The sequence below is a fragment of the Megalops cyprinoides genome, chromosome 3 (genome assembly GCF_013368585.1).
Source record: "Megalops cyprinoides isolate fMegCyp1 chromosome 3, fMegCyp1.pri, whole genome shotgun sequence".
In the NCBI taxonomy this organism is placed as follows: domain Eukaryota; kingdom Metazoa; phylum Chordata; class Actinopteri; order Elopiformes; family Megalopidae; genus Megalops; species Megalops cyprinoides.
The window spans coordinates 20,148,990-20,164,307 of NC_050585.1; the positions used below are offsets into that span (position 1 = coordinate 20,148,990).

General features: G+C 44.4%; 2 protein-coding genes across 2 annotated transcripts; one reads left to right on the forward strand and one right to left on the reverse strand.

Moving 5' to 3' along the window:
* Positions 1–1,461: 1,461 nt before the first annotated feature.
* On the forward strand, positions 1,462–7,195 carry LOC118775383 (WD repeat-containing protein 20-like). Its single transcript, XM_036525284.1, has 4 exons — positions 1,462–2,057; positions 3,408–3,590; positions 4,946–6,292; positions 6,915–7,195. The coding sequence occupies exons 1-4, from the start codon at positions 1,677–1,679 to the stop codon at positions 6,960–6,962; spliced, it is 1,959 nt and encodes a 652-aa protein (XP_036381177.1). The 5' UTR covers positions 1,462–1,676; the 3' UTR covers positions 6,963–7,195.
* Positions 7,196–9,350: 2,155 nt separating this feature from the next.
* nccrp1 (P1, F-box associated domain containing) lies at positions 9,351–14,929 on the reverse strand. The gene is made up of 6 exons (XM_036524874.1): positions 14,596–14,929; positions 12,988–13,068; positions 11,781–11,877; positions 11,010–11,105; positions 10,052–10,190; positions 9,351–9,657 (listed from the first exon to the last, which is right to left on the reverse strand). Exons 1-6 carry the CDS (start codon positions 14,741–14,743, stop codon positions 9,508–9,510), a joined length of 711 nt encoding a protein of 236 aa, XP_036380767.1. The 5' UTR covers positions 14,744–14,929; the 3' UTR covers positions 9,351–9,507.
* Between the last annotated feature and the right edge of the window lie 389 nt (positions 14,930–15,318).

The window sequence follows — 15,318 nt, forward strand, 5'->3', positions numbered from 1 at the left end:
ACCTTCTGAGGGCAAAACCTCCTGTGACACTGGATGATCAAAACCTTCAAATGATCTGAATGAGCAAACTTTACTTGACCAGTCGCTAGTGTCAGGTGTCGCTGGCCCCTGCCTCTAAGGAGAATATGGCTTACTCCACCCCTGGGGGTCTGTTTCAGTACAGAACCTTTCCATTTGGCCTGCCCATGGCCCAAGCCCCCCTTCCAATAGCCAGTCGACAGTAGCAGAAGTTAGGTGTTTACATGTGTACCTGACCTACTGTTGGTGTGATTAATAGACTGTCAACTCTTTTACAGACATTTGGTCTTCAAGAGTAGTGACTGCTGCCCATTAACACTGTAATGCACAAATGACAGAACATACCTTTTTGGTGAAGCATGAAGCACCACAGCCAGAATTGATAGTATTCATTCCATTGTCACCCCTTTGAAACTGGGACATACTCATTGTACACGGTGAATGTGTATGCCTGTGGTCACTCACCTTCAAATCAGCCCACATGTTGACCAAAAGCCAATGCCATTCAACAAGAAGTGATGTGAAAATTACTAAATTACTTTAGTTCATTGACTACTGCATAGTCATCCATAGTCAACAGAAAATTATGCAATATGGATCAAATTGTGAATGAAACCAATGCTTCTATTTTTTTTTATTCAAGGAAAAATGACACCCCTCAGTCATGAGCAGTTAATCTCTGTGTTTTTCCCATATGGATCCATTTGGTCCACATATAATGTAAAATAGTAAATTGCAATCACTGAAAGAAATACATTTGGCAACATACATCAATTATTCTGAACATAGTCATGCTTGAACCCTGTTTATGGGATGTAATCGACACAATGCTAATCTGGATATGACATTTTTCCTCTGTCCATATCACTAACAATAAAATTGCTCAGGTGCTTATATAACCATGATTTCACATAGTGAATTTACACATAGTGATTTGCCACAACGCCAGAACAGGTTTTGTAGCAACAACACGTCATCACATGATATCTTTATTACTTTTATTAGTAAAATTATTTGATATCCTGTTACATGTCTGACGTGATTGCCAGTACGGAAGGCGTGTCCCCTACAAAGCATTTTAGTCTGTGAATACTTGCTCACAAATCAAACACATTTCTGATTTGGCTAGAGAGTGCATAACCTACGTTTTATCACGCAGCAGTCGCGTCACCAATTGACCTGTGGCCGGAGTAACTCAATAACCGAGTTTCATTGATTTATTTATGCATTTTAATTTATTGCATTTTTACGCGCCCTCGGTCACTGTGTCTGACGACCGGTGCTCTGTAGGACCGTGACGCAAAAACGTAGGAACCCATTCAGGAAAGCAGTATTTTTCGGTCAAGTGCGAAAAACACAGCTAGTACCATCGCACAGCGTATGCGCACTCTGACCACGCCTACGCAGCTCCAGTGGACGGAAGTGTCTGGAGAACATGTATTTTTTGCACAGACTAGTAGGACATCCGAAAGTTCGCTCTCGTAGGCAAAAAGTAGAAGTTGCCAAGCAAGTGTTGGAGATCAGTGTGTTGCCTGGCTGTTGGGGTTAAGTACTGTGAGCACAAAGATGCTAAGCGGCCCCATTTTCATTGTAGTTTTTATTATTATTTCCAGTTCAGGGTCTCGGTTTCCTGTGCGGCTTGTTTGTAGCTACTAAAGATGGCCGGTGATGGAGGCGCATTGAAGGATATCAATGAGATTAAATCCCAGTTCCGGACAAGGGAGGGTTTTTACAAACTGATAACCCTTTCGGATTCGCAACAGCGGGGCGGGGTACCCCGGGGACCCTCCACAAACGCAGCCGTGGGTCCTGGGGCAGGACCTGGTTCGATTCCCGGAGGTGGCGGAGCAGCTCCGATTCTGGGGCCCGGAGCAGCCTCCACTGCCGCAGCCGCCTCCTCTTCCCAGACCGGCTTCTTGCCCCCTGTCCGGATCTCTATGGTAAAACTTAAGCCTGAAGACCCAAGCGAGGAATCGGAGCGAGTGTGTTTCAATATCGGCAGGGAACTTTATTTCTATACCTACACCAACATCAAGAAGGTAATATGAAGATGGTGGCAACAGACGATGCCCTATGATCTGAATTAGATCTTCTTGTTTACTAGCCTGCTAGCTATATCAGCTTTAGCTTTACACAGAGCAGTTTGCTGAGCGAATACACAAGATTACTTAGCTACTTAGCTATGTTAGGTTGTTCGCCGACATAGTAAACAATCGTAGACTGGTGCCGTAGCGAGCTACTGTCTTGTGTGTTTTAGCTAGCCAGCTACCTTTACACCATTTTTAATGCCGCTTACTAGCTTGGTATTATTGGGTCGTGTCTCTGCGCAGAGATTGTATGCACTTTTTCATCGGATTGAATCTCATGACGAAGTCGCTTAACAAACTGCTATGGTCAGGCCGTAAAGTGCGGCTCTTCTTTTATTTGATAGTAATTAGTTCATTAATTAATTAGTTCACTCACACGCCGTGAGTAGAAAGTCATGTAAGTTGCAAAAATGCTTCTGCTGTTATAATTTGCTCTGAGTTGCATCTTGCACGTTGTCCGTACAAACAGCTGAAGGTTTACTGAAGCAGCTGTAGTTCTTAGACTCAAGCATGAAACAGCAACGCACAACCTAAAATTTGAAATCTGCAGATCTCTGGTTTGAAGTCCACTTCCTCGAGCGCTGCTTCTCATAGTATCATTGATGGCTGATAGGCTGATGCAGATTTCACTGCAAAACTGTCTAGGTGCAATGCTCTCTACTATAAGGAATGCTGTTCTGCAGCAGGTAGGTCTGTAAAAGAAGGGGCCAGGCTTGTCATGGCATTAGAAGATGAATGTCTGTCTTATTTTTTCCCGTGATTGTTTTGTGGATTGGCTTTTGTCCAACATGTTTGTTCTACGATTTCATCTTGAATGTATTGCATAACGGAAAGGACACTTGCGGCTTTGCTGACATTCTTTGAAAGTGTGTGCTTAGTCTGAGGTGGACTGCCCTGGAAGAGAAGCATTTTAATAATCCCTCCACAACTGCAGTCACAACAGAGTCTCTGTAAACCTGTTTCTAATAGCTTTGAATTGACCCAAACACAGTATTTGTTGTCAGCCATTTAGCAACTGACCTGTATGGTAGTTTCCCGCTTATCCCCTCTTTGCTATGTATTTGTACTACTCCCACGATAGTGTCAGTTGTATTACTAAATTGGATCAGCTGGCAGTAGTTTTTGACTCTACCACAGAACTGCAATCAGTCCAATTTTTACTGATTTAACCAATGTGCCAAATCTGTTTTGGCACAGATCACATGGTGCCTTCCGACTGGATCCCATCCCCCACCCCGCCCCCCATGAACACAGTTTGTGGTGTGTTTGTGTCATGCAAAAACACAAGCATTGTGTCTGCAGGCCCTGGACCTCAGCAAACCGATCGACAAGCGTATTTACAAAGGCACCCAGCCCACCTGCCACGACTTCAACCAGTACTCGGCCACGGCCGACAGTGTCTCGCTCATCGTTGGCTTCTCCGCCGGACAGGTGCAGTACCTGGACCCCATCAAGAAAGAGACCAGCAAGCTCTTCAACGAGGAGGTGTGTGTGTTGTGTGTGTGTGTGTGTGTGTGTGTGTGTGTGTGTGTGTTTGTTTGTGAGTGCACACATGCACCTATGGCTATATAGATGTTAGCCACAGTTGTGCCTTTTCCCTCCCGCTTCAAGAGTCATTTAGTCACTGATCGGAGGAGAGCTTGGGTCACCTGTTCTCTTAGGTTTTTGCAATCTCTGCTCTAAATATAGATTCTGGCTGGAAATTGGAATTGTCCCCAGAGCAACCAGTGGCCACCATGGATACCTAGACATCTCACTGATCTTGATCAAGTCGTATAGTTGAAATCAGTTACTACTAAATCCAAATGAATCGTGATAAATGTATCACTCATGGTGAAACTGTTTCCTACCTACTTAAAGTTTCTGGTAGTTTTTATGGAAAACTGGAAACCTCCAGTGTCATTTCAAAATTCCAGTTATTGTATGGACATACATGGCTGCCCATTACTTCTACAGAAACCCAAAATACATCTCTTTTTTTTGGCAGTATAGAAGTGTGGCCTTTGCTAATTCCTGCTATGGGCTGGCTTGTCTTCATTAAGTTTATAGTGGTACCAGTGCTTCATGAAGCTTGTCATGCGTTGAGTTTTCTGTGGAATCCAAGAAGTGTCGCAGGGATACTGGTCATGTTTTAGCTGGCACTCTGCTGTCTTCTCTTCCTGGTTTGGCATGTCATTTGCATTGTCCCTGGGGCTGTGGCCTGTCGAGGATTGGAACGTGTTCCAATGTTTAGAATGCAGTTTCCAGCTGAGCTGCAGTTGTTTAAAGTAGAAAAGAATCCAATTTCATGTCCTCCATATGTCAAATGAATAATAAATAAATAGACTGACTTGTCCATTAATCACAAGGTACAAATCAGTTTCTGACATGTGGTTTCTCGGGGACAATGCAAACGAGCTAGGTAGCATGTTGCTATTACGAATGCTATTACTGATATATAAATGCTAGCTTGACTTTCAGGTTTGGAATTTTGGGACCATCCGACTGCAGGTACTACTATGGTTTTACTCTCAGAGTTCCAGAGCTTCATATTAATGTTCAAAGCTGCAAACCCAGCAGCTTTTAACTACTGTATTACTGTAAGGTATGTTGTACTTCACTTGAGAAATTATTTTAGCCCTTGTGTATTCTATATTTGTTAGCACTGGTTGTTATGACACTGACACAAGTTTAGATGTGGTCTGTCATGTTCCATTACTCCTGTGATGTTATTAGGTCATTAGATTTAGTATACCTGTTAAATGACTAAATGTAAGTGTAAACTTATTAGGCGTTGTTTTGCTAAATGGCTAAATGTAGGTGTATACCCCTGTTTTTGTCTTCCTGTGTCCTTCACCCAGAGGTTGATAGACAAGTCCAAGGTGACCTGCCTCAAGTGGCTTCCTAAGTCAGAGAACCTGTTCCTGGCATCGCATGGCAGTGGACACCTCTACCTGTACAACGTGGAGCACACCTGCGGCACAACGGCACCGCAGTACTCTCTGCTCCGCCAGGGTGAGGGCTTCGCCGTCTACGCCTGCAAGACCAAGACGCCCCGCAACCCGCTGCTGCGCTGGACTGTGGGCGAGGGTGGGCTCAACGAGTTCGCCTTCTCGCCCGATGGCACGCACCTGGCCTGCGTGGGCCAGGACGGCTGCCTGCGTGTCTTCCACTTCGACTCCATGGAGCTGCAGGGCGTGATGAAGAGCTACTTCGGTGGCCTGCTCTGTGTCTCCTGGAGCCCCGATGGCAAGTACCTGGCCACAGGCGGTGAGGACGACCTGGTGACCGTGTGGTCCTTCTCGGAGAGCCGGGTCATCGCCCGGGGGCACGGGCACAAGTCGTGGGTGAACGTGGTGGCCTTTGACCCCTTCACCACCAGCCTGGAGGACGAGGAGCCCATGGAGCTGAGCGGCAGTGAGGAGGACCTGCAGGAGGCGCTGCACTTTGGCCGGGTGCGCACCAGCAGCACCCTGTCGCGCCTGTCCCGGCACAGCTCCAAGGGCGGGGCACCCTCCGTCACCTACCGGTTTGGCTCGGTGGGGCAGGACACCCAGTTCTGCCTGTGGGACCTGACGGACGACGTGCTGTACCCCCGGCTGCCCCTCTCCCGCGCCCGCACCCTCACCAACACCCTCATCCCGCCCTCGGGCAGCGGGGCCAGCAACCTGGGGGGCGTGGCCACAGAGGGCTCTGCCTCTGGCCACGGCTGCCACCACGCCCATCCAGCCCAGCCACCACCCCTGCCCCGGTCCCTGTCTCGGTCCAACTCCCTCCCCCACCCTGCCGTGGCCAACGCCTCCAAGAGCCCCAGCGCCACAGAAGGGGGTGGGAGCGGGTCTGGTGGAGGGGGTGCACCATTCAGCATCGGGCGCTTTGCCACCCTCTCCCTGCAGGAGAGGAAGTCGGACAAATCGGCCGCGGCGGAGAAGGAGCACAAGCGCTACCATAGCCTGGGCAACATCAGCAAGAGCAATGACAAGATCAACGTGGCAGCACCGCGGGGGGGCGGCAGCAGCCGGCTGGATGCCGCCAAGGTGCTGGGCACCACGCTGTGCCCGCGCATGACCGACGTGCCCCTGCTCGAGCCCCTCGTTTGCAAGAAGATCGCCCACGAGCGGCTCACCGTGCTCATGTTCATGAGTGACTGCATCATCACCGCCTGCCAGGAGGGCTTCATTTGCACCTGGGCCCGGCCTGGCAAATCGGTGAGTCCTCACCCGAATGCCAGCCCAGCCCGACCAATAAGCTGTTCCAGGGAGGAGGCATCTGCTTACATCGAGAAAAAATTGTAGCGTGCAGGTGTTGTTGTGACATAAAGCATCCCTTCCAATAGCGTATCAGTCAACCTTTGTTTGATATATTGCCCTTTACAGTCCGATTGTCACAGTGCTTTACAAGGGGAGGGGGTGTTGGGGCAGGAGAAAATCCCAGTGAGACTGATTGGGGAAAAGCTGAAAAAATATCCCCTGATCTGTTGCAAAAGCTATGAAGAGAAAGTCCTGGGAATATGAGTGGAAATGTTACATGCATGTGAAGAATGAGCACTTAGTTACAGGTATTTGTAAACCTGTTAGAGCAGCTAAGGATTTCTTTTCTCAGATGACCTAATTTTTTTACTCCTCCTGTGTTCATTCGATGGAGTGTTATATTCAGAGCACTAGTTATCACAGCGCTGTGTGATGGATTGATGCATGTTCAAGTGTGGTCTGTCATGTAATATATGTCCTATCGTCTGTGCAACTCCATTAGCACTTGCTAAATGACAAAGCGTAAATGTAATGCAACGCTCCTCCATCCATCCCCCCTTCCTTCTTTGTCCCTCTCCAGAATCTGACAGCACAGAATGGGAGTTCTCCCAGTGGCACGGTGGTATAGCCGGGGCAGAACTGCTTCCCCCCTCTTCACTCACCAAAGCCAGATTTGGGGATTCGGCCCGTTACTTCGGGGGACGCCCTTTTGCACCACGTCACCTCTCTTGCTCCAGGAAAGACGACAAATAAAAACGGACTTCCACTCTTTCCCGTGAGCCTTGGAGAAGACCACCTCATTTCCTGAAACGCTACAAAATGAAAGCCACGACTGTTGTATTTTATTTATTTTAAATTAAGACTGCAGTAATTTATATTGTACATATTCCAAATACTGTATAAATACAGAGGACTAGATGTATGAAGAATAATGAGACTGAGGAGAGAGAGAAAAAAGATTTAATATATTAAATTCCTTTATTGTACATAGTGACACAGTTACCTTGAATGTCTGCGAATAGGGATCCTGAAGAAGTTGTGTCCCTGTGTGATAGAGCTCTTGAAACTATGTCATGTCCATTAAAGCAAACACGTAGCGTCTCTTTAAGACCTGTGCATTTTGGATTCTCTTTGTTGGCATCTGACATTGACACACACACCCACTTTGCAGTAGCTCAGTTGCTCCGATCTTTGAAAGCCTGTGTTGTCTTTGTGACAGAATCTTCCAGACGTTTTTTCTCCACTTCAGACATGTACCATATCATGAGACGTAAACACACACACTAGTATTGCATTGAGCAGGCTGTGTTGTAGTGTGGTTACAGTGTCATATCATCACCCCCTCTTGTTCCTCATATTGCAAATATGCTGCAGGATACAGTGTAGTGTTCATTTTATTATGATGTACCAAAGACTATGGCTCTGACATTAAAGACATGTCTTGCCCAGGGTTGGTTTTGAGTATAATTTATGTGATGTATTTGGGTGAGCGAACAGTGCACCCTCCAGAGGAAGATGGGTGGCACCACACGTTCTAGCCTGGGCTGCATTGTAACCAAATACATGACCAGGAGTCTGGAAAGGGTGGAACATAATGAGCTGCATTCTGCCAGGTTTTACATCATACTCGCCCATCAGTGTCCTCTAGTGCAGTGTTTCTCAACCCTCTCCTGGAGTACCCCCTGCCCTGCATGTTTTAGATCTCTCCCTGCTCCAGCACAGCTGATTCAAATGATCAGTTTGTTATTAAGCAGCTTCAGGAGTTCATAACGAGTTGATCACTTGAATCAGCTGTTTTGGAGCAGGGAGAGATCTAAAACATGCAGGACAGTGTGCCTCCAGGAGCAGGGTTGGGAAACGCTGCTCTAGTGGATCACCAAGTACCTGTTCCCCAGTCAGTTTGCTTTCCTGTGGTGCACTAGGGGACTTGGAAAAAATAGCTGCAAGCTAAGTGTTCCTGTGCAACGCACATAAAATCGGCCTTGCCCACATCTCTGTGGACACAGATGCAGCCACCCCTGCAAAATACTTTTGCACTATTACTCCTGCAGGAAAGAAAGCTGAAACTTTCATTTGAAAAAGAAAGCAAAAAAGAAAACCTATTTAAGGAGGTGATGCAATTCATTTTAAATGTGTGCCAAAATCCTTACCAGTTTCACTGTTTTTAACACTGTCAACCATTACCAAACTGTACAGAAGAGCTAATGAAATGACCATAAAGTCCTACGGTAAGCAGATCTAATTCTGTTTTTTTAAGAGACAGTGATGATGCAATAAAACATTCTCATGCTCAGAATAATAAATCATGACCAACAACAGAAACATTTTATGTTGTGAATGCCGGTGTTGTAACTGACTGCTTCTTTGACTGTCACCTGTGTGTATGAACTTTGATTCTTTCAAGCTTTCGCAGTAAGATGCACTGATTCCGGCCACAAAGACAAGTGGTGCTTGGTTAGGGGTTAAAATAAAATTACTGTTTAAGTCAGTCAGTGGTTTTGGTTCTGTTTTTCATATCAGTCACATCTGTAGAATTTGAAAGTGAGTTCATTTGTTGGGGCCCCTGAGTGCCCCCTAGATCACGCCATTACCCAGACGTGAATAGACATCCACAGTGTTAGCTTATTGGCCAGGGTTCCTTGTCTCTCCGCTACATCATAGCATCCTGGTAGCTGAAAGTAGCTTAACTGTCATTGGTGAGTGATGAGCCGATCCTCCAATTACTGTTGTCCTTCTGCCATGTAAAACAGCCAATGGCCACAGGTGAGTATGTCAGAGGACTATAGTATACTTACTGGTACCTCCACCAGTAATTAAGTTTATACATGACTAACTAATGAGCTATATTTTATGACCTGATCAGATCATTTATTTTGCATGACATGTATGCCATGAAAAATTTACACAAGTAAGCTTCCAAATAAAACAAGGTAGAGAGAATGTACAAAGCAGGGATAAAATGGAAGGAGCACCAGGAAGCATTACTTTTGTCAAATGTTTTAATGTATGTCAAGTATTCAGTGTTCAAGGAGTGTAGTAAGTATTACAGTTAATCTCATGCATTAGTTTAAAAAGTACGGACAAGTGGACACTTTGGTACAGAAGGCAATGTATTCTTTGGTGTAAATTCATATCTGATATTAATCCACATCTTATGGTCTCCACGGCTGCGATCACTTTGGTGTGGACCTGGTTGTGCTGACAATGACGGCGCTGTCTGTCACCAGCGTGGAACGGAAGTCAATCATTTGCATGTTTTTCACCTTATGGAAGAAGCGAACATACCGTACGCCAGGCCCATAGCCGGAAAAAACATGGGACACCTGCACACACATTACAAAGGTAAGGATTATACATGGTAAGGATTACCCCCAAAATGAGTGCACTGCATTTTAAGAGTTCCCAGCAGACAAATCATGTCCTTGTAATATTTCAGTGCTGTTGTTATCAAGCAGCATTGTCATAACATTATTGATTCAGCTATTCGGGTCACCTTTTTAACTACCATGCACTGGTGAGACATGAATGAATGAACTACTTTATATGACTGTCAGGTGTTAACGTACTGTACCGTATGCATACTGCAATGCACTTGAGAATTATGAATGCACAAATGAATGAATGAATGAACTAACAAATTAATAACAAATGACTGAATTACTTGATTTCTGGTGAATGAATGAAATAAACACAGGAATGAATGAATGAATGCCTTACCTCCTTCCATGTGTGTGAGAAGGAATTGATGTCCTCCTCAGGGTTAAAGCTGTACTCCTGGATAACAGTTTGTCCATCGGCCCCCACCAGCTTCACCTGCAGCTGGTAGATGAACTTGTGTAGCTGGCTCTCCTCATACCTGCACAGGAGACAGACACACCTGTGCTCCACCTGGGTCTTGGGAAGTGTGCTGGTAGTAGGGATGCTTTTTAAATGCTACATTGCTGTATTAACAGAGGCATATTGGCATAGGTAAGTGATGTCAATACACTGTATCTGGATTTAGATAAACAAGCCCCTAATTTCCTTTTAACATTCAACAACTGTCAATTCCCATCCAGATCTGAACTCTGTTAATCAGGTTTGATCAAGCTGTTATTTAAGCACTGATCTTTATTTGACTTCTCTGACATCTGATGTTTAGTCTGCTACAAACTGCTTACATATATCCAAGTGTCAGATAAAATACATTTCCAACTACTCACATCTGTAACAAATCATGAAAAGTGGACACAAGTGGTGTCGGAGCAGAATCAGTATTCAGCAAACAGCTCCGTTAAACCTAATGAATAGAGAGCTCAGATGGAAGGAAAGCACATATTATGGCCCCTTGGACCAGGGCTGGGAAATGCTGCTCCAAGGTTTATTTTGCCTTTGGACTGGGGAGGTAAGACTGGAGATAATGTAGGTGCTAACTCTAACTGAGATGTGCTCCTGCACTTGTCTAGTCCACTGAGATTAGCAAAAGCAGGCATCTGTAGACTAATCCAAGCCTGTAACACTCCATGCTACTACAATACTCTAATAGAAACAGGATGAAAACCGATATAGAAGAGTGGTGATGTTCAAGCAGTGGCATGATTTAAGGTTGTAATGGAGGAGTGGTGATATTCTGCCAGAGACAGGATTTAAACTGGTGCAAGAAGGGTGGAGAGGGAGATGCAAAGAGAAGGATTACCAGTCCTGGATGGTAATATCTGGCTGGTACTGATCCAGAAGTTCATCCCACATCCCCTCTTCTTTCAGGTCCACCTGCTGCTCCAGGGACAACCAGCTAAGAACCGACAACATTAGATTCAACTTAGATTCAATGCTAATGCTGCATTCCATATAATCATCTGTATAATTACCATAATAATTATCATCCTTGCTGCATTTATGGCATAATAAATCCCAGTGTAAGGGAAGATGTACACATGTCTAATATAGCCACAGCTGCAGAGCAAAAATGTTCTCAATCGCAAACAGAAATGGCCCCCGTTCATTGATGCTGCTCCCAGATATATCGGGTTATCAAGGAAACATAATGACTGTGCAAGTATTGATTTATTGTGCAAAAGTTATTGTGCAAGGGTTTCCTGTGAAAGTGTAATGTATTTGGAAGCAACATCAGCATGTATACCAGCATGCAAAATGATATGCATGCATGATATCTAAATATGACACAATCCATCCATCACAATCCATTTCACAATCCGAAGAGAAGAAGAACATATTCACACAGTGTTTAAGTGCTCCTACACAATACTTTGCAAAAACTATCTTTGTCAGGTTGTCACTGAAACATTTCTTCACTGTAATAAATCACCTGGGGAGCATTTAAACAGTGTGGGTGTGAGTATATTATTTTTTCTTTTATTTTATATTCCTTTTCAATACTCTGAAATTGTCCAAAATTACTGGATGTGAGCTTGAATTTCTGTCCCTCTTTCACAAAGCAAGAGAGGACCTGTGTTGAGGCAGGTGGCAGATGACGACACCTTCAGGAATCCCACTGGTATCATACGGGAGGACTTCTATGCTTTTCTTCCAGCCAGTGTAGTCACCTGACCAGCAAGGGGAAAAGTAATTGGCTAAATCACAGATTCACTGCATCCAGCAATCTCATAAACAGTCATCTCATAGACGTGGGCCTTTCCCCATATTATGCTTAACTAGAGTATACTAGAGCATATAGCAGGAACAAGTAAATCCAAAGGAGTACAATGGAGTATAAAAAACAAGCAGACGTATACAAATGAGTTAATTACATTAATAATGCAAATGTTTAAAGGTATGTCATATACTTAGTACACCCGAGTCTAACATTATGTTGGTCAAATTAGTTATGAAATTCTGTACATACAAACATCATTTCTAAAAATGACCATTCTTCATGCATCTTGTGAGACGTTTCAAGTACAAACGTACAAACACAAGTGGACAGAACATTAACACATCAAATCGGACTAAACTGTGAAGTTATCCAGTGTAATACTACTTTACAAATCCATCCAATATCCATTACAAAACTGAAGCAGACATTATAAATTAAATATCCCCATTATGCATCCAAATGACACTCATTTAACAGAAGTATGTTGGCCCAGGAAACAAAGCATTTTAAAACAGTACCAGGTCCAGTTCATGCATGTGTGATAACAGAATGAAATATGCTATTATAAGTTATACAGTTACAGAAATTTGAGTGCGCTATTCCAGGGGTGGTCAACCCGACTGAGTGTAGTGGTCGGAATTTATTGGCGTCATTGCCAAAGCGTGACAGTAAAAATGTTTGTAAAATTGGAATACCCAATTCACTGATTGAACTCAGAATTGCCATTAATTATTATCCACTCACACATTCACTTGTATGCGTTTTATTCTCACTCTTGGCGTAAGGGGAAGGTGACAGTATGGTTGTTCTGCCAACTACGTTGCATTTCTGCACGTGTCATACTTCTGGTGAGATGACCGGTATAATCTGAAGGCACTTTGCTCTAGAGCGCCCTCATGTTACTCCACATTGTAATAGCACTCTGCTTACTTCGCAGAAACCATCAACACGTTTTCAATCATAATTCGTAAACAGATGTTGGATAGATAGATATTAGGCTCTGAGGGGCCGCATGACCCCCGTGCTTTACACAGATAAAAGAAGAGCAACAGCCTCTAACCCTCTGGTTCCGAGCGAGGCGGTTCAGCTCCGAACATCCCGCCGCCCTGGTGCTGAGGAGGAGGGGTTTCATGGCTCACACCTGAGAAGAACAGAGATGCACTTCATCAGCACGGCGCTTTACCTGTCATTCCACACGCCCTGCAATTACTCTCGCGCTTACTTTGCACTTACAGACACACACATATTAAGAAACGCAGTTCATCTGTTTTTCAGACATTGTTGGACTTTGTCTGCTTTATTTTTTCAGGGCTTAAAGCTTTTCTTAAATGCTAATGAAAACTGCAACTTCAATAAAAGTTCGTCGAGTACCAAGATGCTGTGTTACAACTCTGTCCAAGTCACGATCATAGAATCGGACCAATACATTGAAAATTCTGTCCATGTTGCAGTTTGTGGACTCGTCAACGTTCTGTGAAAACATCTGTTTTGACAGCTTGTGCGCTAACCATTGCCTAATGTGACAGGCATTGTCGTGAGTGGATAGGTAGCTGACCTGTGTATTTGACAAGCTAAGTTTGGAGAGTGCAGTTTTGTCCTGTAATGTTTTGCACAGGTCAGCTAGCGCTGGCGCTATCCTGAAAGACAGGTCATGTTCCGCTATAAATGCTGACTTTATGATTGCACACGCAGTCTTGGATGGATGAAATGGCCGCAGCTACAGTGGCCACAGCTCCCGGCAACGTTGACGTACAGTATAACAAGGAGCCCGAACAGCTGCTTTGTGTGAGGGATCTGTATCATGCCGAGACAATACCTTTTGCCGCTCGTCCCATACTGTATTTGTTTCGAACACACGGTGCAAAGCAGCTCCCGGGCTCGTTTAATTTGTGACAACACAGGCCCTACGCCGAACGTTTGTCCGTCATTACCGTTTTCATCTAACCGAGCCTATTGCCATTTATTTTCACCCCCCGTTCTATTGCGCTTGTGTCTGCGCCAATCTTCAAAAGTTTCGTTTCCATACTCCATGTATTTGAATGCATGCTAGCCTATTGTGCAGTAATCAGCTGATACAGTAGGCTACCCGCAAATACTTCCTGGCAAGCGTCACATAAAGTTGAAACTAGTTGCCCATTGGATAAGAACAGTGCTTTTCTTGACAGTACGTCGCCTAAACAGGCTACCATTGGTAAAAACACCACGTCAGTGATTGGTTTTAATAAAATTGCGTCCCGGTCTGGTAATATCAGATCCCGGACCCGTATACGCTAGTAATAATTTAGTGCCTGAGATAAAATCTCTGCACGCCGGATTTCCAGCGTGGGGCCGAAGATCTTTAACCCATGTTTTTTTTTTTTTTTTCTACGGACTCGATATTGACACGGCAGGCTCACGCGGTGCCCAGTACTGAACTGGGTAAACAGCTCTACCACCAGCATGCTATTTAATGTATGCCCAACGTATGTCAAAGATTATGGCACTGAAACACGTCATAATACTTCCAACATTTTAGTAGACTAAAGAATTTCTACTTTGCCTACAGAGCACATTCATTATTTTACAAAAACGGAATCATTCATGAAATGAAGTTCGGACTGCTCAGCCTCAAATCATTACGTACTGCTAAAGATGTTGTCTTTAAACAACACGGATCGCCCTACTGTACCTTGAGGGGCAGGGTTTTTCAGTAAATTGCGCCCAAGCGGCTTCTTATCGTACACTGATTTCCAGTCTACGGTGTCAGGCGTAGGGATACCACTTTCCTTCAGCTTCCATTCGGTCTCGCACTTCTTTTTCCAGTCGGAGGCAGCCATTAAAGCAAGTGGCTCAGAAAACTTCCAAGTCAACCAAGTTGACAGTCGAGAGTCTGATAGCCGTAGTTTTAGTCTTATGCCCCACCCACGACATTACCAGGAAACACTGTCAATGATTACAACATCCACTACACTCCCCTTTTTGGCATAAAGCTTGACTTCTGATGCTGTTTCCATGTCCGCATCAGTCCCATGCACTCAGATCTTACTCAGCCGATGTCGCATGCTTAGTACGCTTGTGTTTTTTTTTTCTGAAATGTGATTGGCTGGATTTTCCAGTATGACAAGATGATTATATGCGCAGCAGATCGGTAGCTTTCTTTAAATTGATGTTTCATTCATTTTTGTATGCAGCATCGAAAGAGACAATTTTAGGAAAAAAAACAACAACAAAAAACTTGCATAAAGTTGTAGAAATTGAACTTTTTAGCTATATTTATATGATATGATATGGTACATGGATGTCATGATTTCCTTTCTCAGAATGCGAGATTATTTTTCGAAATACTCTTCCATATAATCAAATGCTTGAATTATAACAATGCAGCAGGTCTGTAAGAACGCAAGCGCTAGCT

Coding starts and splice junctions, on each gene's coding strand:
- nccrp1 (XM_036524874.1), bottom strand. CDS start 14,743: ATGGCTGCCTCCGACTGGAAAAAGAAGTGCGAGACCGAATGGAAGCTG. Junction 13,069..14,595: donor GAAAAACCCTGCCCCTCAAG/GTACAGTAGGGC, acceptor TGTTCTTCTCAG/GTGTGAGCCATGAAACCCCT. Junction 10,191..11,009: donor GATATTACCATCCAGGACTG/GTAATCCTTCTC, acceptor TCTCCTGTGCAG/GTATGAGGAGAGCCAGCTAC.
- LOC118775383 (XM_036525284.1), top strand. CDS start 1,677: ATGGCCGGTGATGGAGGCGCATTGAAGGATATCAATGAGATTAAATCC. Junction 3,591..4,945: donor GCAAGCTCTTCAACGAGGAG/GTGTGTGTGTTG, acceptor TCCTTCACCCAG/AGGTTGATAGACAAGTCCAA. Junction 6,293..6,914: donor GGGCCCGGCCTGGCAAATCG/GTGAGTCCTCAC, acceptor GTCCCTCTCCAG/AATCTGACAGCACAGAATGG.